Source organism: Pipistrellus hanaki, assembly GCF_964339955.1.
Source record: "Pipistrellus hanaki genome assembly, chromosome: 16".
Classification (NCBI taxonomy): Eukaryota; Metazoa; Chordata; class Mammalia; order Chiroptera; family Vespertilionidae; genus Pipistrellus; species Pipistrellus hanaki.
Window position 1 is genome coordinate 42,421,360 of NC_140518.1, and position 24,786 is coordinate 42,446,145.

General features: G+C 46.9%; 1 protein-coding gene across 3 annotated transcripts in view; it reads left to right on the plus strand.

Annotated features, from left to right (window-relative positions):
- Window positions 1-24,786, plus strand: part of MYOCD (myocardin) — a 92,485-nt gene that overhangs the window by 44,023 nt on the left and 23,676 nt on the right. For all 3 annotated transcript variants that reach the window (XM_084863911.1, XM_084863912.1, XM_084863913.1), the window contains 5 exons: window positions 329-384; window positions 1,691-1,766; window positions 3,980-4,141; window positions 18,331-18,506; window positions 20,258-20,383. In XM_084863911.1, the coding sequence (XP_084720037.1) occupies window positions 329-384; window positions 1,691-1,766; window positions 3,980-4,141; window positions 18,331-18,506; window positions 20,258-20,383 (596 nt within the window). The remainder of the gene's footprint in view (window positions 1-328; window positions 385-1,690; window positions 1,767-3,979; window positions 4,142-18,330; window positions 18,507-20,257; window positions 20,384-24,786) is intronic.

Here is a 24,786-nt window from a genome sequence, read left to right on the forward strand (position 1 = left end):
ATGTACCCCAAGCTCCCCTTGCCCCTCAAACCAGAGCTTCCCACAGGCCTCTGTACTTCCTCAGGACCCCGAATGCCCTGTCGCCACCATGTCTCTTCCTGTCGCCTCTGCCTCTGATGCTCCTCTTGTTTTAGGCTGAAGTCCCTCCTTCCTCTGTGACCTGCGGCTTCAGGGAAAGCTGAGTCCTCCAGGCCTTTCCTCTCCATTGCTTGTGGCCTGTAAGGCGCCCACAGCCGTACTGTGCACAGCTCGGCCCGCGCACCAGCCAACGCTGAGAACTGCTCAGAGCCCCAAGCCCCCCACTCACGTCTGTGTCTTTCTATTTCAGCGCTGAGAGGTCCCACTGTGTTCCATGAGCAAAGAAAGCATCCGGCTGGTGACCAGGTAACTGCCTGCAAACTGCCCTCTCCCTGAACTTACCCCCCCAGGGGTGGGTCTCCGGTTGCTCGCCTTCGCCTATAACAGGTAGAATGTCTCCAAGAAACTCAGCCCGCTAGCCGGCTCCCTGCCTGCATGCCGAATGGCATCTTCCTGTTAGAAACAGGAAACTGGAAATGGGGACCGCTACATCAGCTATAAAAAACGCCCGGTCTTTCTGATGTGGGTCACTGCAGGCTGCAGCAGAAGTCAGAGACTTCACAGGAGCCGGAGTTGGTTCGCGGCTGTGCCTGTCATTACAGCCCTTTCTCGGCAACTATCAGGTGTTCCTAAGGTGACTTGGTGGTGAGGTCTGGCTGTGGGTACAGGCCTTATTTGCAGTGACTTAAGGCAAAGGGCACTGAGTTTATGACTGTTTCTGGGTTTTTGTGGCAATTGGGGGGAAAGTTTGTATATATTCTTCATAGCACATCTCTGCCACCTGAACTTATGCATACTATAAATGCACTGTAGCAAGCGCCAGCGCTCTGCAGGGGAGGAACTGCCGGGAGGTGTCTCCTGGGGTCTCTGTCTGAGCCCCAGCCTGGCTACTGGTCTGGGAGAGAGGAGCCAACCTGTGACCCCTCAAAAGTGGTCCCCACTCTCTGGAGAGGAACCAGGCTTTGTTTTTGTTTAAAGTCAGAACTGGAGGTGTCTCCAGGCACCTCTCAGGGCCAGATAGGAGGGATCCAATGTAGTGGGGTTAACAACTCAGAGCTGGAAGTCAGACCCAAGCCAGTGTGGCCCTGCCCAGCCGCCCCACCCCATCCACAGCCCGCCACCACAGAGGCAAGAACACGCAGCAAATAGTCTGTTTCCAAGTGTCCTTCCAACTTGGACAGGCCTCACAGAGAAGCCTGACAGGAGGAGGGCGTCTGTCGTCATGGGGAGGGACTCAGGTTAGGGACCGCCTCTAACCCTGGTGAATGTGTGGCCGGTTATGAGGCAGTGGAGTGCAGGGTTCACTATAACACAAGCAGCATGGCTTCGTTCCTATTTATTAGCATGTACCTGCCTGGCCTTTCACTAGAAACCCGAGCTTTTTACCTCTTCGTCTTTCATCCTGAAATCCATTCAAGAGACTTTTGTAAGTGTTTCTGAGTGAAAACATAGGCCCTGGGTATTTGCATGTTCCGTGTGTCATAAAGAGACTGCTCTCCCCTGTGAGGAAGCCCAGGTTGCTTCGGCAGTTGGAACCAGGCAGATAAGCAAAGACTGATGTACAGCGGGGGGGCCTGTGTGGTGGTGACATGTGTTCTGCTTGTGCCCGCAGACAGAGGATACCCTGCAGCGCAAGGTCAGAAGCAGGCCCGACCGCGCCCACTCGGCGACTATGCACATACTCCAGGGTAAGGCTGCGCGAAGCACAGGCCAGAGGCCCGCTCAGGCTGGGCCATTCCACTACAGCCCCTGGTCTCTGCACAGTCGCTTAAGACTTCATAGAAAGTGTCCCCTAACATTGGAAATTGGTACTTTTGAGAAGTCACATAGTCATTCTCGGCCAGTGGTTGGCAAACTCATTGGTCAACAGAGCCAAATATCAACAATACAAGGGTAGAAATTTCTTTTGAGAGCCAAATTTTTTAAACTTAAACTTCTTCTAATGCCACTTCTTTAAAATAGACTCACCCAGGCTGTGGTATTCTATGGAAGAGCCACACTCAATGGACCAAAGAGTCTCATGTGGCTCCCGAGCTGCAGTTTGCCTACCACGGCTCTAGGCCATTTAGACAATCAAATTGGGAAGCCATACAATGGCTAGGAAGGTCTCACATTTGTGTTCTAGTCTTAGCTGTGCCACTTCTGAGTACATAGGCAATGTCCATACACATCACCTTCCTTCACAGTGTGCCTGCCCTCTAGCCCAGTAGGAAGTGTCTAATACAGGCACACCTCAGCGCTATTTCAGGTTGGGGTCCAGACCACCGTAATCAAGCATGCACCACAATAAAATAAGAGAGTTGTAAGCTTTTTGGTGGTGGAAGGTCTTTTCTTCAGTTTTTAAAAATTCAACCTCTGGGAAGTGCAATAAGCAAAGCACAATAAAATGTATATGCCTGTATTTTATCCAGAGAAAATCACTGGATAAGCAAAGATTGATGTACAATGATGTTCACTATAGAATTACTTCAGATAGTGAGACTTGGCAAACGGCGAACTGTCTACCAATGAAGGTGCCCAGAGTAAATTATGCATCAGCCATATGATTTAATCCCACCAGGCCACCACAAAGAGGGCTTTAAAAGGATAATGATTTAATGAGAAATGGTTTACAAGATGACCTTTAGTGAAAAACCAAAACTACATTTGTAATCAAATTCAGGGAAGAAAAACCATATACATGAGCTGTGTTTACAGTCAGATTCTGTGGTGGGGAAATACAGCCCTAACAATAAATATAAGGAATTAAAAATGACACCCACTTGTTAATCTAAGATTGTAAGTGGGGTTTTCCAGTTGCTTCCATCTCACATCAGGGGCTTTGCAGGTAGAGCTTCGAGGAGCCTGGCCTGCTGCCACAATGAGACATCCCTGGCCCTCTGCTGGGGGAAGCTTGCTAGAACAGACACTGCCTGGCCTCGTAGCATGGAAATAACAGGATAGTGGGCTTGAGGCTTGTCCGTGAATATCTCACCTTCTAAATGTGCCAGGTTGAGAGTAAAGCTAGAAAGTCTTAAGGAATTGTAGCTTACAGTTCGGCATTATAGCAACACCTGGCTGGCTAGATTCTCTGCCAAGTTCGTTCACAGAAGTAAGTCAGGCCTAACTGACAAGGGAACATGGGGTAGCTTAGGGCTCTGTTAGTAACCGTTCTCACCCTCCAAATGATCATAAGCTGCTTGTTAGATAAATTCTATTGTCAAGATCTCTCTGTTTAATTAGATAACTGTTTCAAATGAATCTTTTTTCTTTAACAGCTGACCTGGACATTTAAATTAACATCACACTGATAAGTAGAAAAGCCTTAAGAACATACAGTATAATTATAAGAATTAGTAATGACCTGGCTGGCGTGGCTCCGTGGTTGAATGTCAACCTATAAACCAGGAGGTCACAGTTCAATTCCTGGTCAGGGCACATGCCCTGATCCCCAGTGTGGGGTATGCAGGAGGCAGCCAATCCATGATTCTCATCACTGAGAGAGAAAATATATATATATATATTTTTTAAGAATAGATAACATTTTCTGCAGGCTTAGTCTGTACCGGGGAGCATATACGTAGGATGTGCATTCAAAGGTTGTAGCTTAGGGTCAGCAAGCAATGTAGTAGATTCTGTGTACTACTTGCTTACAGAATCACCAAACTGCACTTTTTTTTTCTTCTCAAAAATCCTCACAAAGCAAGTTTGTCTAACTTTTCTGTGTGCCCGACTCACTATTTGTCTTTGTTTGGAAGTGGCTAGTCTTTGTTGCTAATCCATGAGAAATAATGACAATTGCATTAAAGACTTTTCAGGATGGTAGAGCACCAGGTGACACAATACTTGGTTACAAATGCAACAAATCAAAAATAGCATGGCATTGTAGGGCTGATCCTGTTCCTTCCCCTCCCCCGCTCAGCCTCCACGGCAGAGAGGTCCATTCCCGCTGCTCAGATGAAGCTGAAAAGAGCCAGACTTGCAGACGATCTCAATGAAAAAATTGCTCTCCGGCCAGGGCCGCTGGAGCTAGTGGAGAAGAACATACTCCCTGTGGATTCTGCTGTGAAAGAGGCCATTAAAGGTAGTAGAACAGCATGCTTCTCCCTGTGCCCTGGGATCTGGGGAAGCCATGCATAACCTTGACATGCTGGGCCCAGGGGTGAGGGCCATGGGATGCTGTCCCAAAATGTTCCCCATAACCAGAGGTGCTGAGAGTGGGGAACAAATTCCCATGGACACACCCTCCAAGGTCAGGTAGACATAGACGAATGCTGTTCTAGGTGAACAGGTTGGGAACCTGACATGATGTAATCTTCAAAGACATCTTCTCTACAAGGTTCCATCATGGCCATCTTTGGCCTCCTCTTGTAGAGGAAAGTGGATGGTAGAGTGGGAAGGGCACTGGACCCCAATGAGAAGGCCTGGATTCTGAGCCCAGTTCGCCTGCTGTGTGTTGGGGTTTCCCCAAGTTACCTCACCTCTCTCATATGAAAACCACAGTTCCTGCCCCACTCTTAGGCCCTTGGAGCAAAGTGCAGGTCACATAAGCATGTGAAAACTCTTTGACAACCCTCACATGTGCAAAAAAAATTGAAGTGCAAATACTTAAGAGACACAAATACTAATTCTATCATTAACTATATAAAATCATTTTGTAGATTTTCTTTTTGAACCATTTAGAGCAAATGGACCCAAACAGCCTGAACATACTTAACCCATTTATAGAGGTGTTGTGGTGAAACTTGGGAAAACTAGAAGGAAGAAAGGAACACTTACAGAGAAAAGTTAGAGAAACTTATTTTCTTCCAATTATGTCTACAAAGAGCTCTAAAGATTAAGTGTTTAATAAGCAGTTCACATTTAAATGTTTCTATACTTTGTCAAAAGTGTGTATAAAGACATTTTATCAGATACAAAGCCTATTATTAAACTTACTAGAGGCCCGGTGCACAGGATTCGTGCACTGGTGGGAGGCATGGCTGTGCAATCAGCCCACTGTGGGAGCACCACTCATCCAGGTCAGCTGAGTGGCTGTGGATCCGCCCTCTGAGCAGCTGCTCCCTGGCCCAGCATCTTCTGTGGAGCCAGAGCACTCGTCTCTCCAGGGGACCTGGTCAGGGCCCGGCCCAGAGACAATAGCACTGAGAGGTGGCAGGGTCAGCTCTGTGAGCCTGGTGGTGATGCTGTGTGGCCTGTGGGCATCCAGAGGAGGTGGCAGGGAACAATGAGGAGGAGCCTAGGCTGAGGAGGCTATGATTGCAGTCCGGAGTTCACAGCGGGAGCAACCACTCATCCTGGTCAGCTGAGAGGTGTGGTAGCTCACTGACCACCAGGGAAAGCTCCTGCATTGAGCATCTGCCCCCAGGTGGTCAGTGTGTGTCATAGTGACTGGTCAACCAGTCATTCTGGCCATTCCACCGTTTAGTCGCTGGGCTTTTATTATATAGGATCATTAAGTATGTTATCCACATTCTAAAATCTTGCTCTCACCCAGCCATTCAAAGGCCACATGAATTTTGTATTTGGAACCTGTAAATATGAAAATGTCAACTCTGGGAGAGAGAATATGCAAACCTGTCAGTGCCCCTACACACGTCATTGTGGTTTACCATCGTCTACACTCGCTCCCTTCGTGCTAATTGTCCTGTGCCTTTGAATTTGGACTAGCCCACTCGGCCACACACTCTCTCCACCTTTACTCTGAAACGGACTAAGACAGGAAATGTTCTCCAAAAGAGAACATTTCTTTGAACATTTCTTATCATTTCTTTGAATATTCTATTCCATGCATGTAAACTTATTATTGATTTTTATATGAGAGGCAAAAGATTTCATTTTAATTTGCACTCTTTGATTTATGGCGAGATTTTATTTTTCTATGTGATTTTGTGTCATTGTCAATTCATGGTTACTCCTCTTTTTTTCTACCAGGCATTTTCTTTCCTTACTGCTTTGTCAAAGCTATTTATGTAGTAGGGGGAAATGCTAATTCTCCATCTGTCATAGGTATTGCACATTCTTTACCTGTGTGTCCTTGGGGTGTGTGTGTGTGTGTGTGTGTGTGTGTGTGTGTTACTGATAGCAATTTTCAATTTCTACACAGTTAGATTTATTAATCTTTTCCTTTATGGTTTCTGAATATATTTATTGAAAACATTTTAGCTCAAGAATGTAGTTATTGTCTTCTAACATTTGTATACTTTATTTTTATATTTCAATCCTTAGTGCATTTGAAATTATTTTAAGTGCATGGCTTAAGAGAAAGATCTAACTTTGTTTTACACAGTTTTATTGATATATTTTACAATATGTTTTAGTACCTGTCTTCACAAGTGTCTGTACATTGATCTGATCTTTCTCATTTTTCTTGGCTACTCTCACAAATATATGCTGAGTGCAATTTACAATCAGTTTGTCACATGCCAACTTCAGTCTTATTAGAATTCTGATGGGACTACAATAAATTAATAGATTAATTTATGGTGAATTCATATGTTTAAAATATATTAATTCTGAAGCAAATTCTTTAAATAAAGTCAATTATTTCTAACATATGAGAAATCTATTGATTTTATATATTTATTTTATAATAGAAGATTTTAGTAATAGTTTAAATAATTTACTTTAGATTGTCTAATACACAATCACATTTTTTTCTGCCTTGATGCGCTGGTTGATACTTGAAAAGCAACATTATGGTTTTATTAATATATTATATACTTAATAGAATTATTAAAATTATGTACAGAATATTTATAATATAAATTATATGTTATAAATTTGTAAGTTATATATAAATTTATAAACTATATATAAATTTAAGTTGCCCTCTTAGCGCAGTAGGCAGCGCGTCAGTCTCATAAACTATATATAAATTTATAAATTACAAATTTTGTGTAAATTTTATGTTATAAAGTATAATATTCTATAGTTAAATGCATTTTATTATATATAAAATAGTTACATCATATATAGATGCATATCATATGTAAAATTATATGTTCATATAAAGCACAGAGAACTTATATGACTATATTGTATAAAATATGTTATTATATAATTTAATAATTAATATAGTATAGTAAAAATTATTACTTCTGCATTGCCAGTGCTTCAATAGCAGTATTACATTACACTGTTACATATATGTTTTTATTATGTTGCTGATAACATTTTACTTTGTTTCTATCATAAATGGGAATGTCTCTAGTCATCTGCCTCTATCTGTGATATTAGCTTTGCTATGGGTAGATATTCTAAGAGTTTCCCTCCTGTTCCACTAAGAGTCATTTGTAAGATGAACGTGGCTTTTAAAATGCTTTCAGTATGCATGCAAAGATGATCCTGTGGATTTTCTTTCTAGACCTAGTAATGTGCAATTTCTCTTTCTTAATTATCCACATTTCTGGGGGAAATCTTACATAGGTCCTTTCTTCTAGAAATTGCTAGTGTTTTATTAGAGATTTTGCTCTTCTATTATTAGTTGGAATAATGGTAGCTCCAAACAAACCATAAAATCTCAGCAATAGAAGTGGATCTTGTTTATAAACAATCCAGAAAGAGCTTTTCTCACTGGCAGGTCTTTCAGGCCAACAGGCTCCTTCAGTCCTCCTGATCCACCAAACTTTCCTTTAAAGGGTCAGGTGATACATAAGCTAGGCTATCTAAGCTGTTTGTGGCAACTTCTCCACTCAGCTGTTGTAGCATGAAAGGCACCAGAGCAACAAGTAAGAACATGAGCAAGCCTATGTTTTAATAAAACTTTATCCATGAGAACAGAGCAGGTTTCCAGGCCATAATTTGCCAACTGTGCCCCAGAGCTCCTCAGTCCTTTGGGAAAGAAAGAATGAAAAGGCCCCCACACACACGTTTAAAAAGCCTCGACCTGGAAATGAATGCCTGGCTTCCACTCACATCTGTTTATGAAGTAGTAGGTGTAGCTGGGATTTGTTTCCTAGGTGAAGGAGATTTCCCAGCAGTCTGTTTATACCATAGATGGGATCTCACCGTGCCTCAGTTTCTTCTCTCTGCTACAATGTTCATAAATAATATTGGTCTCTATTATTGTTGTTTTTCTATTTCTCAGGTTTAAATGTCAAAGCTACACGTGCCTCACAAAACATTGTCATTACCTGTGCATATTTTCCCATGTTTGGGAAATAAATAGGATCTCAGTGGTCAGTTGCTTGAAGACATTGCCTATTAAGATATCAGAAGTTCGGGGCTTGTCTTAGGAGTGGTTCTTTGGTAGCCTTTCTTCAGTTTTGCTCATAGTTCTCTTTCGCATTCAAATTTTCTCCTTAAGGCAATTTGTACAATTTAATTTTTCTAAAAATTTCATTATCCCCCTGAATTTCAGTCATTAGCCTAAAGGTGTATAACTTTACAATGGTATTGGTTTCCAAGTATTCTGAGCTTCTCTAAACCACAATTAGGCTCCATTTTTCATCACAAATATGTATTTCCCCTTCCCTTTTCCCTTTTTCATTACACTTGCTGAAGGTCTCTTTTCATTGATTATTATTACAAAGAAGCAGCTGCAGTTCATGCATTTGTTCATAAACTTTGTTAGCTTCTTGTCTCTCCTTGAATTCAGTTGTCATTGCTTTAAGTCAAGGATGTGGAACAGGACAATCTCTATGAGGGGAGCCGAGGGTCTCACATATTAATTGGCTTCGTGTGCAGGAGAGAGAATGGAGGCAGAGGATGGTTAAAAACGATGCACATTCAGGAAGAAGTCAGGAGGGCCTGAGCAGGAGCCATGGTCAAGGTCAATGAAAATGCATAGAAGGCAACAAATATGAGGACTGTTAATAATAATAATAATAATAATAATAATAATAATAATATGTAGGACACATCCTGAAGACAGAAAAGCAGGAGTCTAGTTTTCAAAGCTGGACTCTGTAACCTGGGCCACATAGCCACTGAGTTTTTAATCTCATCGTGCCTCAGTTTCTCCTCTCTGAAACTCTAACAATAATAATGCCTATCTCATGGGTGGATTCAATTTAAAAATGTTTGTAAAGAATTAATTATAGGTGCTGGTGACATGTTAGTGAATTCATTTCATTTCTGACGTCCAGGACTTCCCACTTCAGCTAGAAAAGAGGCATAAAGGAGAAAATGATCTTTCCTTGTGAGCACTGCTATGAAGGGAATAGACAGAAGTCACATGGAATGTGTGTGTGCCTGACCAGGGCTCCTGGGGACAGGACTTCTTAGATGGACCTGGAAGGATCGGGCAGAAAGGAGGAGGAAGGACCGAGAGGTAGCGCTGGTCAGGGTATAAGGACATTTTAAATTGTTTCTTAGAAGCACATGAGAGATTTGAACTTCTCTCATCACTTCAGGGAACATATATAAGCACTCCTAATTACCCAGTGAGGGGGGGCACATAACTGTGATTACTAATACTGAGCAGTGAAGAGCCATTGGAGGGTTTCTAGTGGGAATCGGAGCTGAGCTTTGTGTGTGAACAGGCGGCGGTTTGGCACGGAGAAGGATCGTGCTGGCTGCAGGTGAAGGGGCCTTGGCAGAAGTGAAAAGGAGTGAAAGAGCTCCATTAAAAGGCTGTTTGGTTTGCTTGACGGGAGTTGGGGGCTTGAACAAGAGTCGTAGCTGCAGGTGTGGAAGAGGGAGTCTGAGAGGTCACTGATTTTGCATGGTTAGACGGTCAGTAGAAGATACCAATTTGGACAAAGGAATGAGTCAAAGATGACACCCAGGCTTCTCTTTTAGGCAATTGGGTAACTGGCAGCCATTTATCAAGATGGAGACCATGAGTGGAAGAGCAGGTGTGAAGTAGCATGAAGAATTCTTGGGTTTAAAAGGCTTGGGAGAGCTCCATAGGCAGGAATTGTGTAAGCAGTGGGAGCTATCAAACTAGGATTCAGAAGAAAATTGGTCTAGAACTATGGACTTGAGAGACTTTAGTGTATATGGTAATTTGAACAGATGGATTAGATAAGATTGCTTTTTATTCACTTATTTCTTAATATTTATGGAGCACCTTCTATTTGTCAGACACAGTCCTAAGTGCTTGGGACATCTCAGTAAACAAAACATATAAAAACTTCTGCCCTAACAGCTTACAGTCTAGAGGGCGAGACATAGACAATAAACAAAAACAAGAAATAGTTATATAACATAATAAAAGATGATAAATGCTGTAAAAAAAAATAGAAGTATTGCAGGGTACAAAGAATTAAGAGCCGAAATCGGTTTGGCTCAGTAGATAGAGCGTCAGCCTGCGGACTGAAAGGTCCCAGGTTCGATTCCGGTCAAGGGCATGTACCTGGGTTGTGGGCACATCCCCAGTAGGAGGTGTGCAAGAGGCAACTGATCAATGATTCTCTCTTCATTGATGTTTCTAACTCTCTATCCCTCTCCTTTCCTCTCTGTAAAAAGTCAATAAAAAATATAAAAAATTAAAAAATTAAAAATTAAAAAAAAAGAATTAAGAGTGCCCAGTAAATGGTAGTTGGGGGGATGGAGGGTGTATGAAACAAGAAAAGGGCTAAGGTGAGGTCCTGGTGCAATATTTGGGGTAGAGGAAGTGATTCTCTGATGAATAAAGAGAGGAATGGCTACAGAAAGAGGTGGAGGATATAGGGTGACCTAATCTAAGGGAAGTGATGGAGACTGAGCACCTGTTATCAACCAGGCATCAGCCTAGTTAGTGGTACCTTTCAATGCATTTGTGAGCAAGTGATGTCATCAGTTGAAATGTCATAAAGAAAGGGAGTTGCTCTAAGACCAGCTGTAGCTAAGGGATGTTCCTGTCACATGAAGAAAATACTCAGATGACTAGAGAGAGAATTAACAAGCTTGGTGATGATGGTCCAGCACTTGGAATAGTGCTTCTCATGGTGATGATGGTCCAGCCCACCCACCTTTCTGTCACTTCTCGCGATCAGATCATCTCCCCTGAGAAAGCCGTGCCATGATTCAGGGTGGAGGTTGACTGGATATCATTCTCCTGGTGTCTGTGTCCCCACTGCCCCCATCCACGTGCCTTTCCAGATGTGTTTACATTTTCCAGCTTTCTCTGCAGCTGTGTTTCTGTGTTTCTGCCAAGCTCTGAGCAGAATGCTCGGTCACTGTCTGGCTCCCTCCCGGTTTTGTTAAAGGCCAACTATTCTCCAACCCTGAGATAAAATCATCTAGAACCTTTCCCACCAGAGAACCCGTTCTCGTTCTGGGATCTTCCTTCCCACTCCCAGTTTCCAACCCCTCTTGCTATAGCTGAATGACGGCAGCCAGTCTTTCCCGCTTTCCTCTGCTTAATGGAGCCAGCTAGCAGCCCCACTTCCAGCCTGTGGGTGTGCCTTCTGAGCCGGGTGGAATTTCACAGGTTCACGATGGAGGAAAGGTGGGCTTGCCTGATAAGAATGGCATGATGAGGAGGAATAGGAAGCTTGCTGATGTGACTTCCTCAGCAGGAGGGGCCCCATCTCAAAGCATATACCTGACCCCCTGCTTTTCTTTCAGAGAAAACCACGAACAGCCACCCTCTCTCCGGCCAGAATACTGAATATCACAAATATGATGTTACGTAGAGGTGATGGTTTCCGAGGACAGAAACTATATGCTGGGTTTTAGCATGGTCTTGTTTAGCGTATGCGTGGTCATTGTTACTCAGGGATCCCTCAGTCCTGGGGGTGGAGGGTGGGCGGGAGGGGAGGCTTACTCCAAGCTTGTTAATTCTCTCTCTAGTCATCTGAGTATTTTCTTCACGTGACAGGAACATCCCTTAGCTACCAAGAAAGCTGTTGGTTGCCCAGAGGCCTGGTTCCTGCTTGAGTAAAATGGAAGCCCAGCTGGCTTTCCCAGCTCTTGCAAGGACAGAAGGGTCCCCTTGTTCTGCTCCAATAGACAGACGCCTCCTCCCAAAGGGCTCTCACCTTGTCCTTGAACCAAGCCAGCCTTCCCACCTGAATGCCTGGTCAGCTTTTCAGCTACTTCAAAAAGCAAACCCGTGATTCAGAATATACAGCTTCATCATCCAAGGTTGATGAGTTTTTGTTTTTTGGGTGTTTTTTTTTTTATCCTTTTAACACAGGAAGCAACATGCTGGTCTACAGGGCTGGTCCAGAAGTCACCCATTCACACTGACACGTACATTTCTAAAGGACCCTACACTAGTCTTCACTCACCCGTGTCCCCAAGGCTCAGACTTCACAGTAAAACAAAATGAAAAAATCATATTTTCTAAGTTTCCAGTTATCTGAGACTCTGGAAGTCTTGACACTTTCTTATCATTCACTTTTAAGGCAAATAGACCATAAGATAGATAGTCATTTGCTTTGGCATAAGAAGAAAATGTTTGTTTTAGGATATCTTTCTCATGGGGAAACTCTATCATTCCATAATGAGAAATAATTTTTAAAGGGCAACTGATTTGCAGGATATTAGGATGGTGGAAGAAACACACTGAGCCCAGCCAGTGTGGCTCAATGGTTGTTGACCTATGAACCAGGAGGCCACAGTTCCATTCCTGGTTATCCACAGAGTCTGTCTCTTTCATCATTGATGTTTCTATCCCTCTCTCCCTCTCCCTTCCTCTCTCTGAAATCAATTAAAAAAACATATTTTAAAAAGAGAAAAAAGAAAGAAATACACTGAGACACACATGAAAAAGACTCTTCCGAGGAAGATTCTGGAAAAAGTGTGGGAAGGGAGAACCAGGGGACCAGTAGCTATGGCAGGGGGGTTGGGGTGGGAGTGGCAAAAAGGACAGTTAGCTGGTACTGAGAGAAGGCGGCTGTCCTGGTGTTGGCCTTTGCTGCCCACCGAAATGACCACAGGCCTCCTTGAGAGTGGGCAGGGCAAGCAAGTCCAGATGGGCCTGCACTGGGGGGAGGTTTCTAGACACCGATACGGAGGTGTGAAAGAATGGGGTCCTGAGCAGGGGAAGGAGAGACAATGCTAACCTATCTCTATACTCCTGGTGATCTCAGTATCTAGAGAATTAGTCCTGAGAGCTAAGTCAAATGCTTGAAAGCAAGTTAACTTTTGTCCTAATCCTTATAGCCCTGTGGTCCTTGTATATCTGGAGACCTAACGGCAAATTTGTAGCCAGGCATCTGAGGGAAGAAACCCTTATTCCTTCAATCATCCACTGACTCTATTCCCATAGCCAAGGCACCGATCCCCTCCCAGAGCGAGAGGTGGTCTGTCTTTGCTGGGCCGTGTACTGTACTCCGTCTTCTGCAGACGCAGTATCTCCAGTATGGAAATAGCTCAGCCAAGAGCCACACTGAAACCCTATCTACCTCCACGTCCTAGCCTCCTCCCTGGGGAAATGGACTTGGCTGGAACCCCTTTCAGGAGGAGGTTAGGAGATGGCCTGCCCGGGAATTAAAATAGCTCCGGCAGTGCCCGAGATAAGAAGCTGGGCCCATTTTCACATTCCACTGAGTGGTCTCAGCCCTCCTGTGGGCCCAGCAGAAAGGTAACTCAGACTCCAATTATCTCCCTCTAATCTTGGAATTTTAAATGTTTATGCGAAGGAAAGTACAACTGACTCATTCATCTAATCACTTCCAAGAGGGGGAGGAAGAGCTAAGAGCCACCAGGCCAAGATCCCTAGGGGCCAGCGCCCAGAGCCAGCCCCAGGGCATAGCTAGGGGGTGATATCAGGGCTTCCCAAAGCAGGTCCTTGTCATCGCGGCCCCCAGCGTGTCCAGGGACAATAGCCAGTGCACAGCCCTCCGGAGCCGGGCAGCGGAGGCCCAGGGTAGCAACAGGACGCTGATAGACCTGGTTGTTCCTGAGGCAGCCAGATAAGCCGACCTCGGTACTGCTCCACAGGAATCTGGCCTGTGACACCCCTTCCTGCGACACCCTGCTTCGGGGAAGGCCTGGCTCTGCCTTCCCAGCATGACTGTCCCACTGGGACACACCGCTCTCCCTGGAGCTGTGCTGACCCTTGCAAAGCTGGCCGCAGGGACACTGCCTCCTGGGTGGTCTCTTGTTTGGATGATAGTAAAATTGAGACGAGAGAGAGAGACGCCTAACAAAAACAACACCAACAACAACAGCAGCTGCAAACCACTGAGCACTTGCGGGGACGATGCAAATAATGCACAACGTGTCATTTTCACCCTCAAACCCTGAAAGATAGCTGTTGTTATTATTCCCATCTTATAGATGGGGAAGCAGAAGCTCCGCCGGGTCAAATAACTGCCAACCGTCACTTTGCCACTGCAGTGGTGGAGCCGAGAAGCAAATGGAGTCTGTTTGACTGCAGAGCCCCACTGCCTACTGACCACACCGAGCCCCTCATGCACTGTCTCGGGGGGCAGTCAGCCCTGTGTTCATGACCCCTCCACTGTGGAGGTTTTCTCCATCCACAGAGCCTGAGCTGAGGGTGTAGTGGGGGGAGGGGGGGGTTTCTGTGCCCTTTCTCTCATGGTCTGCCCTGGCATCACAACTTCATCTACTTGAGGGGGGGCGGGGAGGGGGGTGATGAGCAGGGGCCAATGGAGATCTCTTGACCTGGACAGCCCCTGAGTGGTCCTCACATGTCTGGCGGCATATTCTGAGCCTGCACATGCTGCTCTTTAGATACCAGACAGGAGCCATGCTTGGGGCCTTGCCTTCACTCTGGTTTTTCATTGGGGTGTACCTGCCTGTGGTTGCGGTGAATTCACCTGTAAGCGGAGGGACCTTTTCAGTGATCATGGTCACTTGGTGAAGCAGACATGTAGAAGCCATTCCTCTCCAGGGACTGGTCACCAGATAAACCTCTCCCCCGGCTGGGAGCATGTCTGGATTCTGGATTCTGCTAATCACCACCTGTCACTTCCCCCCCTGTTATGGCCTGTCCACAGCTGACAGTCACTCAGGCTCAGCTGAGTCCTGCCTCCTCCAGGAGACCCGACTGCTCCTTCCCTCCTTCTTCTGTCCACCATGTTCCCCAGTCTGGTCCCTGACATTGTCCACTGTGTCCATGGCAATGCAAGAATAACCTCCTCAGCGTGCCTCTTCTCTCTACCTACCGTGTCTGAGTGTGCTCCTCTTTCTCCCCATTTCTCCTGAGGTGGGAAGGCTGGAAAAGAAGAGAGTAACTGAGGAATTGGGGAAACGGGACAGTTACTGACTCCTTTATTCCAGATGCTTGACTTCTAGACTTTTCCATGTCATTCTAGTGCCTCAGCCTTAGGTCACCGAATGTACATATTAGAATGCAAAGGGCATGCTGATTGACTGGTAGCAACCAGCCCTCTGGCCCTTTTGGAGACAAGACCCAATGGAACCCTCATGAGCACCTTCCCAGATACTGGAGGCTTTTTGCTCTCACAATCAAGAAGTCACATTGGCCCCTCAAATCACAAAAGCTCAAGTAAAACATGTTGTGGAATGTGGGGATGTCCTCAGGACAGTTGTGCAGAGAGAGGAGAGACGTGGGCTGGGCCCACAGTCAGCAGGTCTCTAAACACTGGGATGGCCTGCCCTAGCCAGGCCCTCCGAAGAGAGATGAGAAAATGCGCCCCTGCTCTGACTTACTGCCCGCCACACGGCCTCATGAAAGCTGATTGTTTTGCCATGGCTGCGCTACCTAGGGAATGACTGATACAAACTCCTCCTCTTACCATCTGCTATCCCTCCATTTGGAAAGCAAGGTTGATGGAAGCTAAAAAGGGAAACCGTTCTTTCCTCCTCTTTTCTCAAAACATTTCTACCCTTGGGGGACACTACTTGGACAACTTTACAATGTGGCTTAATTCCATCTAATCTCTACACATTGGCAATGTGATACGGTAGATGTGGGTGAGCTGACAGGGGCGGAGGTGGGCAGAGTCTGTCATCTGAAGTACCAAACTGCACACAGAAGATCCGTATTCCTGCAGGCTGAGGGAGTGGGATGGAGAGAAGGTAAAGCTCTCAGAAGGGGCCCTGGTGGGCGCAGCCTCAGGAGGCTTCTCTAAGGGTGGGGATGGTGTTGGCTGGTGGGGGGAGGAAGGGAGAAGGGGGAAAGGAGGAAGGGAGGGGGGAAGGAGAGGTGCCAGGTAGATCCCAGTGAAATTCTGTGGTTTCTGGGGTGGGAAGGCTTAACACCCACCCGCCCTCTGCCTCCCAGGCCCACCTGGCCTCAACCATACATGTAACTTTTATAATGGGGACAAAGTCTCTAATTCCACGTGTGTTAGAAGGTATTTGCAATTCCCAAGAAAACATAGCTTCTAAAGTGAAGACATGTATAGAAGCTGATTCCCGAGGCAACTGGCAGGGCCTTCCTGGGAAGCTCTCAGGCTGAGGGCCCCTTGAGAAAGGAGTGGAGACATTTTCTCACACCCCACGAAAATGACAAACACAGCCTCCTGTGAGGAGTGCGGGGTTTGCTGTGAGAGGCCAGGACCGGAAGGCTGGGAGCTACTTCCGGGCTCTTAGAAGAGAGAGGGGGCGTTTGAGACCAGAGTTCTACAGGGGGCAGTGGCCCCTGAGCACCAAGAATGCCCCTGGGAGAACTCTGCTACAAACACGAGAAAATGAAAGCGTGTATTTATATCAGGTGACACCTGCAGGTGTTTTCTATTACTCTCTGTGCTTGTCCATTATTTCAAATGTTTTGTAGTTTTAAAAAAGTGCACTTTTGAAAATAAAAGGTGAAAAATCAAAGTTCCCGTGAATACAATGGGATACTGTGCAGCCGATACAAAATGTGATTTTTAATGAGGAAGACCTCGATACTCACAGGGAAGGGTCTTCAGGACACATGTAGAAGGGGGGAGGGGGGGCGCGGAACAAGTTTCTGAGCAGATGGTTCTCCCAGGCAGGTCTGGGTGACATGCGTTTTACATGTGTGCCTACACGTCCTGCTGTGCGTATAGATTTAAATCTAGACATGGAGATGAGTTCTTTGTAGGAAGAAGGATTGGTGTGGCCATTTCCTGCGGTGTGAATGTTAAGGATGAATAGAGGTTCCTTCTATAACCAAATAGAAAAGCAATAATGACCCCTGAAGGCTCCCCGGAGCAGCAGTACAGGCCCCACGCCGTGCCAGGCAGGGAGGCGGGCGGCCCCACGGACGGGCCAGCGGCTGGGCTGCCACCTGCCCTGTCCCAGTCTGGCCTCTTTCCTGACTTGACCCTGGGACATCTGAGTGAGGGGCCGTGACAGATGCCAGCAGTGGTGGCGATGACAGGCCCCCAGCCGCATTTGTTCCATTACTTCCAGCTCCCCGCTGCCTTTCCCCGTCTGCAGTGAGAGCGCCTCTCCCTTATCTGCGCAGAGCAGGAGTCAAAAGTTCTCGGCAGCGTGATTGCAGAAGGCCGGCCTGGCAACTTCCTGATAAACCGAATTCCTTCGGGAGAGCTGGCCTGGGCCCGGGTCAGATGAGCGAGGTGGCCCCGGCACATTTGGGACTATGCCATTGGATAGTAAGACAGATGAAACTGAGCTATTAGGAAGCATAAGGGACATGTAAGGATGTCGCTGTAGTGCCGCTGGTTTGATAAACCCTCTTCCCAAGTGAATGCGCCTGTGCCCGTAGAGGTGTGTGGGCAGCAGAGGAGGCATCTCTGCCTATGTGAGCCCGTGAGATTTTCCCAAATAGACCCAGAGGTAGAAGGAGTCAAAAAAAAAAAAATCCAAAATCATAAACAAGTAAGGATCACTTGTTTCAACATTTCTGAGACACATTGATGCTTCTGTAAACAGACATGCACTGGTGGGATGGGACACCCCGGGACATGGGCTGCTTCTGACATTTGGACTTGAACCTCAGTAGCTCTCCTAGCTCGGCCTGTGAGGAAGTTTGCTAAACATCGGTGCTGTGTTGTGTGTTACATGCAAAGAGGATGCAGATGGCCCACTGTTGTCTCGGTCATGTCTCTCATTGTGAGACAGGGAGGTGGCCTTCTCTCCCAGCTCGCCTCAGTGGCCTCCTGCTGCGTCTGGCCGGGGGGGTTGGGAGGAAGAGGGAACTGGGGGGGGCTTTTCTTTTCTTCAGAACTCCCCAATTCCATTTCAAAAGATCAGGGGTTCCCACAGAAAATGTTCAGAAATGGACAAACCTGAAAATAAGGTTTAACCAATAATGCAAGTCATTCTTCCCTGCCCAACGTCTGGCTTTTATAAACACAAGTTCCCATTTGAGTCAATAGATGGAAATGAAACCACTTAGAAAGGACCTTCACCGTTACCCTGAGCTGCACACAGTCCTAAAGGGGTGGCGCTGTCCTAATGGGTGGCACTGAGCAGGTGCAGCAAGCCCTGTGAAGTGCTCGGGCCTCTGACCGGTGTTGGATTTCCTGGCCCCAGGGAACCAGGTGAGCTTCTCCAAACCAGCAGATGCCTTCGCCTTCGACGAGGACAGCAGCAGCGATGGGCTTTCTCCAGATCACACGCGAAGCGAAGACCCCCAGGGCCCAGCGAGGTCCCCCCCAGACACCAAAGCCTCGGAGACTTCTTTGGCAGGTCCTCCAGGGACAATCCAGGTAACAAACACTTCTCAGCCTGTCATCTCTTCACGGTCCGGAAATGACTCTGCCAGGCTGGGGTCCCACTCCGAGGTTCACAGACACGTCTGCATGGCGTGTCACCCCCAGGTCCAGGGCTCTGTGTGGTGGCGAAACCTCCAGAACACCTGGAGGAGAACCCGAGGTCTGTACCTGGGACATACTTTTTAAGCATCTACTCTGCCAAGTAGACACCTTCCATCCCTGGTTTTACAAAGTGAAAGTGAGGTTCTCTGCCATTAGATGATCCCCCACAGACACCTGGACAGAATGTGCCAGAGCAGGACTTTCAACGTCGCCCTTCTGTGCACTGAGCAGCCACGAGGGGGCGCTGTGCTTACAAAACAGAGCGGCATGTGGGTTCTACCTGAGCAGATTTCTACCTGCAGAACCCCTGCAAGGCCACTTCCAGCCCCAGACCAAGCACAGCAATCACCTCTGGACAAATCCACAAACCCTTAGTGAAGCATGTAAAGCATGTATATTGCAAATATTGCTCAAAGCACGTTTGTAAAGAATAATGATGATTATTAGCAACAGCCGCTGCATTCTATTAAGCACTCATTACGCCAGGGCGCTCCAGCCACTTCCTGAGCATAGCCTGTTAGGGAGCACCGCCCCCCAGGCAGGAGCATTGATACTGATCCTACAGGGGAGGAGCTGAGGGTCTGAGGCTGAGCAGTGTGTGGTCTCCAGGACATTGCAACCCCCAGCCCCTCAGCTGCCACCCCTAGGAGCCACCAGGCTTAGTGCGATTTTCCTCAGCTGCCCAGCACATCTACATGTACACATGCACACAAATACACATAAACACACATATGTACCCACAGAAACACTCACACCAAGGGTACATAAGCATACAGACAATCACAGACACATACACACATGTACATTAAATATACATACACAGAACACATCTACATAGATACATATACAAGCATATACACTCATATACCTATGTGTACACAAAATATACACAGAGACACACACAGCTGTACAAAGAACACATACACATATGCACACATACACACAGAGATAAATATACACACATATACATACATGCATGCCCACTTTTCCTCCATCTGCTGACACCCTGTCGTCTTGTTCATGTCCTACCCCTCCCACAGTTGCTACACCCGCTCCTCTCTCTCCCTATTTCAATCCCATTATCAAGTCCAACTCGTGGACTTTGTCACAGGCAGGAGGAACCCACACCCTGACCAGAGATCCCAGTTTGCCAAGACTAGGCTGGTTCTATACCTCTCTTGTGGAATAATTCTTAATAATGACCCTTTTCTCCCTCAAAATGTCCTCAATTGGTTGACAGTATATACACATTCTTCTCCTGGAGGAAGTAGTCTTATATGTACTTGGACATAAAGCTAGGGTTAAAATATCAGAGCTAGCCCTTACTGGGTGGCTCAGTTATTTGGAGCATCGTTCTGTACACCAAATGGTTGTGGGTTTGATTCCTGGTCAAGACGCATATCTAGGTTGGGTACAGGAGGCAACTGATTGATGTTTCTCTTACATAAGATGTTTCTTGCTATCTCTCTTTCCCTTCCTCTCTCTCTAAAATCAATAAAAACAAATCCTCAGGTGAGGATTGAAAAAACACACAGCAGAGCTATGTGTGTGTTTTTGTGGGGGGAAGGAGGGGGCTCTACTTTAATACTTCTATGTCACCGTTTTGACCTTACATCCTAGTAATGCTACAATTTGGATTTCAGGATCTAACTTCGGGCTCAGAAAATGACAGGAATGACTCGGTCTCCCAGTCCAGCAACCAGTCAGACCCAGGGAAGCAGGGGCTCGGCCCACTCAGCTCTGCCAACCCCGGGCACGCTGCTGTGAAGGTACGATGGGCCCCCCTACACGCCCCCGCCTGACTTCCGGCTCACAGGGCAGCGCTGAGCAGAGCTTTCTGAGCTAGGCTGCGAAGACGAGAGCCACGCAGACTCTGTTACAGGTTTAGTCCAATAGGAACACGCATGACAGCGTGAGCAGTGAGCAGTGGGTACGTGGACCAAGATCCTGCTTTCCACGCAGCACAGCGTGGGACTTGACTTCCCTGCAGGGGAAGCCCATGCCTTTGCATCTCTTTGGGCTCAGCGCCCACTAGTTTGTTCCTGACTTAAAAGCCATAGACACAGCTGGCCGTAACACACATAGAATTGTAAGTGCCATCAAACCAGCAGAGGGGAGTTGAACTTCATGCAAGGGAAGCAGACCAGAAGGCCTTGGACAAGTCAGACCTCCCTGGGTCCATCCAGGCTCCATATGAAGTCCAGATAAAGGGGATGTTCTTTGAGGTAAACAGACCAAGAACAATACAGCATTTAGCATATCGCTGGTTCGTTTCTCAGCATTGTAGCTCATCGTTCTGGAGTGGGATCCCCTGGCTTAGGTGCCTGGGAGGCATCTAGCCTTCCTCGCAGTGTATGCCATGCAACTCCTAGTTGCTTTGGGAGCATGTCTCTCACCTCTCAGACTGCCACTTAACGAATATTGAGATGACCCGTAGGAACTATTTTGTTAGTGGTTGTAGACTGAGTCAGAGTCAGTGTTAAAGTAACAGCCCAGGGTCCCCGCCACTGCTCACACAGAAGTGGCCAGCAGGCATTTCGGCCGCCCAGTAAGCGCCCCCACCCAACTGCAGTGGCTTAAAGCTCGCTTCCAGTTCACTCAGCTAGGCAGCTTTGAAATCATGTGACTGCTGCTGAGTTTGTTCACCGCAGGTGGAAGGAGGCGATGATTCACATTATTTCCAATGTTGTGCACAAAGAAATTGTATGAGCATTTCCACCAACATGTCTTACATTTCATAGTTCAGATTAGCGAAGCTTCAGGCCCCTGCACTCTGCGAATGTTGCCCTAGGAGGAGGGGTCCATTTTCATAAAGAGCAGGACTGAGCGGTGGTTTACCTTTACATAAGAGCCCACATTCCTGCTGATTGGTCAATGCCTGTGACTGCTCGCTGTTGAATATTCATCATTTCTAAATTAAGAGGATCCTAGAGGACTCTCAAAAGAGGCAACCAGGCTGGGAATCCCTCTAGAGGCCCTGCTGACGGTGAGAGGTTCCTGTGAGGCCAATGTGAATGCACAGCGGTGCTGGACGTGGAAAGTCTCCTAGGAGAGGAAGGCATTCTCCACGCAGTGGAGAGGGGGCTGGAGGTAAGAGGGGAGGCGCCCATCCTATGGTCCCTGCCCTCAAGGCACCTGCTGGGTATAACAGCGCTGCTAACTTAGTGCTTTGAGCAAGTACGGAAAATGTGCCTCTAAGGACTTGACTAGCCATTTCTCCAAAGATAAGGAAATTGCCAATAATCACATTAAAAGGTGTTGCATGTCATCAGAAAAATGCAAACCCAAAAAATGCAAACAAAATACGCAGCACACCCACCAGAATGCTATAGTAAAAAATGGGGAAAGGCGAGTGCTGGTGAGGATGTGGAGACGGGCACTCTCAAATGTTGCCAGAGGAAGAGTGTAATGTAAAATGGTTTCCATCTACTATGGAAAACAGCCGTGGCCCCTCAATAAGTTCAGGGCTGAATTACTGTATGACCCCGTAATTCCGCTGCTAGGTATTTGCCCAAGAGAACTGAAAGCAAATGTTCAAACCAAACCTTGGAAACAAATATGCATAGCACACTACCCACAGGCCCATCAATTGAAGAACGGATATGCATGTGGCATATCCACACAATGGGATATTATTCGGCCATAAGGAGAAATGAGTGCTGCTACACAATATACCAGGAATGAACCTTGAAAGTGCTATGCTGAGTGAAAAGTCCAGCACAAAAGACTACATATTGTATGATTCCATTTCTCCGAAACACCCTGAACAGCCAAGCCATAGAGACAGAAAGCAGAGGTGGCTCCTGGGGGGCAGCAGGAAGGAGGGAAGGTTGGGAGTGACTGCTTAGTGGTACGAATGGCTTTCTTTTGGGGGCGATGGAAATGTTCCAGAGCTAGATAGTGATGACACACACAGTATTGTGAATATATTAAGTGCTACTACATTGTGTATTTTCAAATGATGACTATGGTGATTTTGTGTTACTTGTATCTTATCACAATATTAGAGGCCCGCTGCACAAAGAGATTCGTGCAATAGGCCTTCCTTCCAGCATCTGTTTTCTTCTGGCACCTGGGACCCAGGCCTTTGCTCTGGCCGGAGTCTGCCTTCTTTGTCTTTGCTGCAGACTCCAGCCAGAGTCTGCTGTCTTTTCTGCTGACTCAGGTTGGAGTCTGCCATCCTTGTCTTCGCTGTTTCGCTGCAGACTCTGGCCAAAGTCTGCCATCTTCGTCTTTGCTGTGGGGCCAGAGTGCCGCACCTATAGATCCCCTTACCCCCCTCCCCACCCACCCTCTCATAGCAGGCATCCTACCCTCCCTGGCAACTTCAAGCCTGGAGTAGCTGGGTGGCCGCCATCTTTATCCTTCTAATTTACATATTCCCTCCTGATTGGCTGGTGGGCATAGTGGAGGTACAGTCAATTTACATGTTTGTATATTATTAGGTAAGATAAGCAGAGGTTCCCCCTCCCAGGCAGCCATAGCCCCGCCTCAGGACCAATAGCCTCCAAAGCAGAGTGAGGGCTGGATTTCAGTCCCCTCCCCTCAGCAGGGGTGTGGCCATGCCATGTGAGATTCACAGACAGGAGACATGGCTGTGAGTTAGGAAAAGCTTCCCTGGTGAGTTGAGCTTTGAGCTGGACTCAGAGGATGAGCTGGAGTCATACAACAAGTGGAGGAGGGAGTTCCCAAACAGCAGAAAATTACAAGGGAAGGAGGGGTGAGCTGCTGGAGAGGGTAGGGCTAGGCATTTTGGCACCAGCCTGTTTTGGCTGACGAGTTTGACTTCATCTCGCAGGCAGGAGCTGCTGTGTTGTGCGGCAGCCCCACTGTGTGTGCAGGCTGAGTGAGGAAGTGTCAGGCATGGGGCACACTGTTCCCTATCGCATTACACTCACCTTCGTGCCTGGGTCTTAAGCCCCTGGGCATTAGATGCACTGCTGCCTTAGATTGTCCTCTCACCTGGGAGGAAACAGCATCACAAATCCACAGCTTGAATAGCTTCTGGTCTCAGAAAAAGTGTGAAACGGCACCGGTCCCTGAATTCAGAGCTCCACCTGCGCAGTAGTCATTGCCCTCACTGTGCAGAGAAAATGGCTTGGTTTTAGGACCTTCTGGATGGCTCATTCCCTATGCTAACTAAGTAAGGTAGCATGGAGAGAAAATCTTTAGGAAGACTTGGGGCTGAAGCTCCCGGGATAAGGCAAGTCCCAGTTGAGGTGGGAACAGATGCAGCCAAGCAGCGCAGAGCTGACTGCGGGCCGGAGAAGTCCTCCAAGTGAGAGACTGACTCCTTAACTGGAGTGCTAAGTGATTAAGGAGCAGGGAAAGACATGTGCTCGTAATTCATTAGTCTCCCAGAAGCCTCCTTGAGAAAACACAAAGAGGCTTCGGTGGTGGGATGCACTGGTTAGAGGAAGGCAAGTGGGCAGCTCCCCTGGGTAGGTCACCTTCAGATATGTGTTTTGTGGTTAAAATGGGGCCACTGCCCTTCAGAACGGGCCTGCCAGCTATGCAGGAGCCCCCTCTTCTGGCCACTTCTGGTACCACATGTTCCCTCCACCTTTTCCCCAAATTCTCAAGAATCTTCCTACATGATATCCATGTTCTTCATTTCAACCTTCTGGAAAAAGTCAAGGTTTGAACTTTATATTTTTCAACTGATCACAGTATGAACCTATTGCTTCCTAAAGTAGGGAGGCCTTTGATTTTAGATTATAGATCTAATCACACTCTCCTCTGAGACCTGTTGTTATTTCAATACTGTCTTCCATCACCCTTACGTTGGTTACTGAGATAGGAAGTAGAGACTATTTTCCCCAACTCTCAGGTGAGTAACTAAGATGTAGTAAGGTGCTTGTACCACCTTCAGAAATTTCTCTTCACTCCCTAGCCCATACACTTAACTTCTTTCCATGTGTCCAAACCACGCTCTACAAAGGGTAAATCCCCAGGGCGTGGCTAACCCTCCTCATAGTAAGTACAGTATTCCAACGGTACCACTTCCTGATTTTATATCAGGATTAGGGATGGTGGTGGGAGGAAGACTCTATATTACTTTGCAGCCTGAAGCAGCAAAACTTCACATTTTCAAAGTCAAGGTTAATTTCATCTAAATGTATGGCATCACTACATCAATTGGCTAAGTGCTTAAGCAGCAGTGATTCCACGT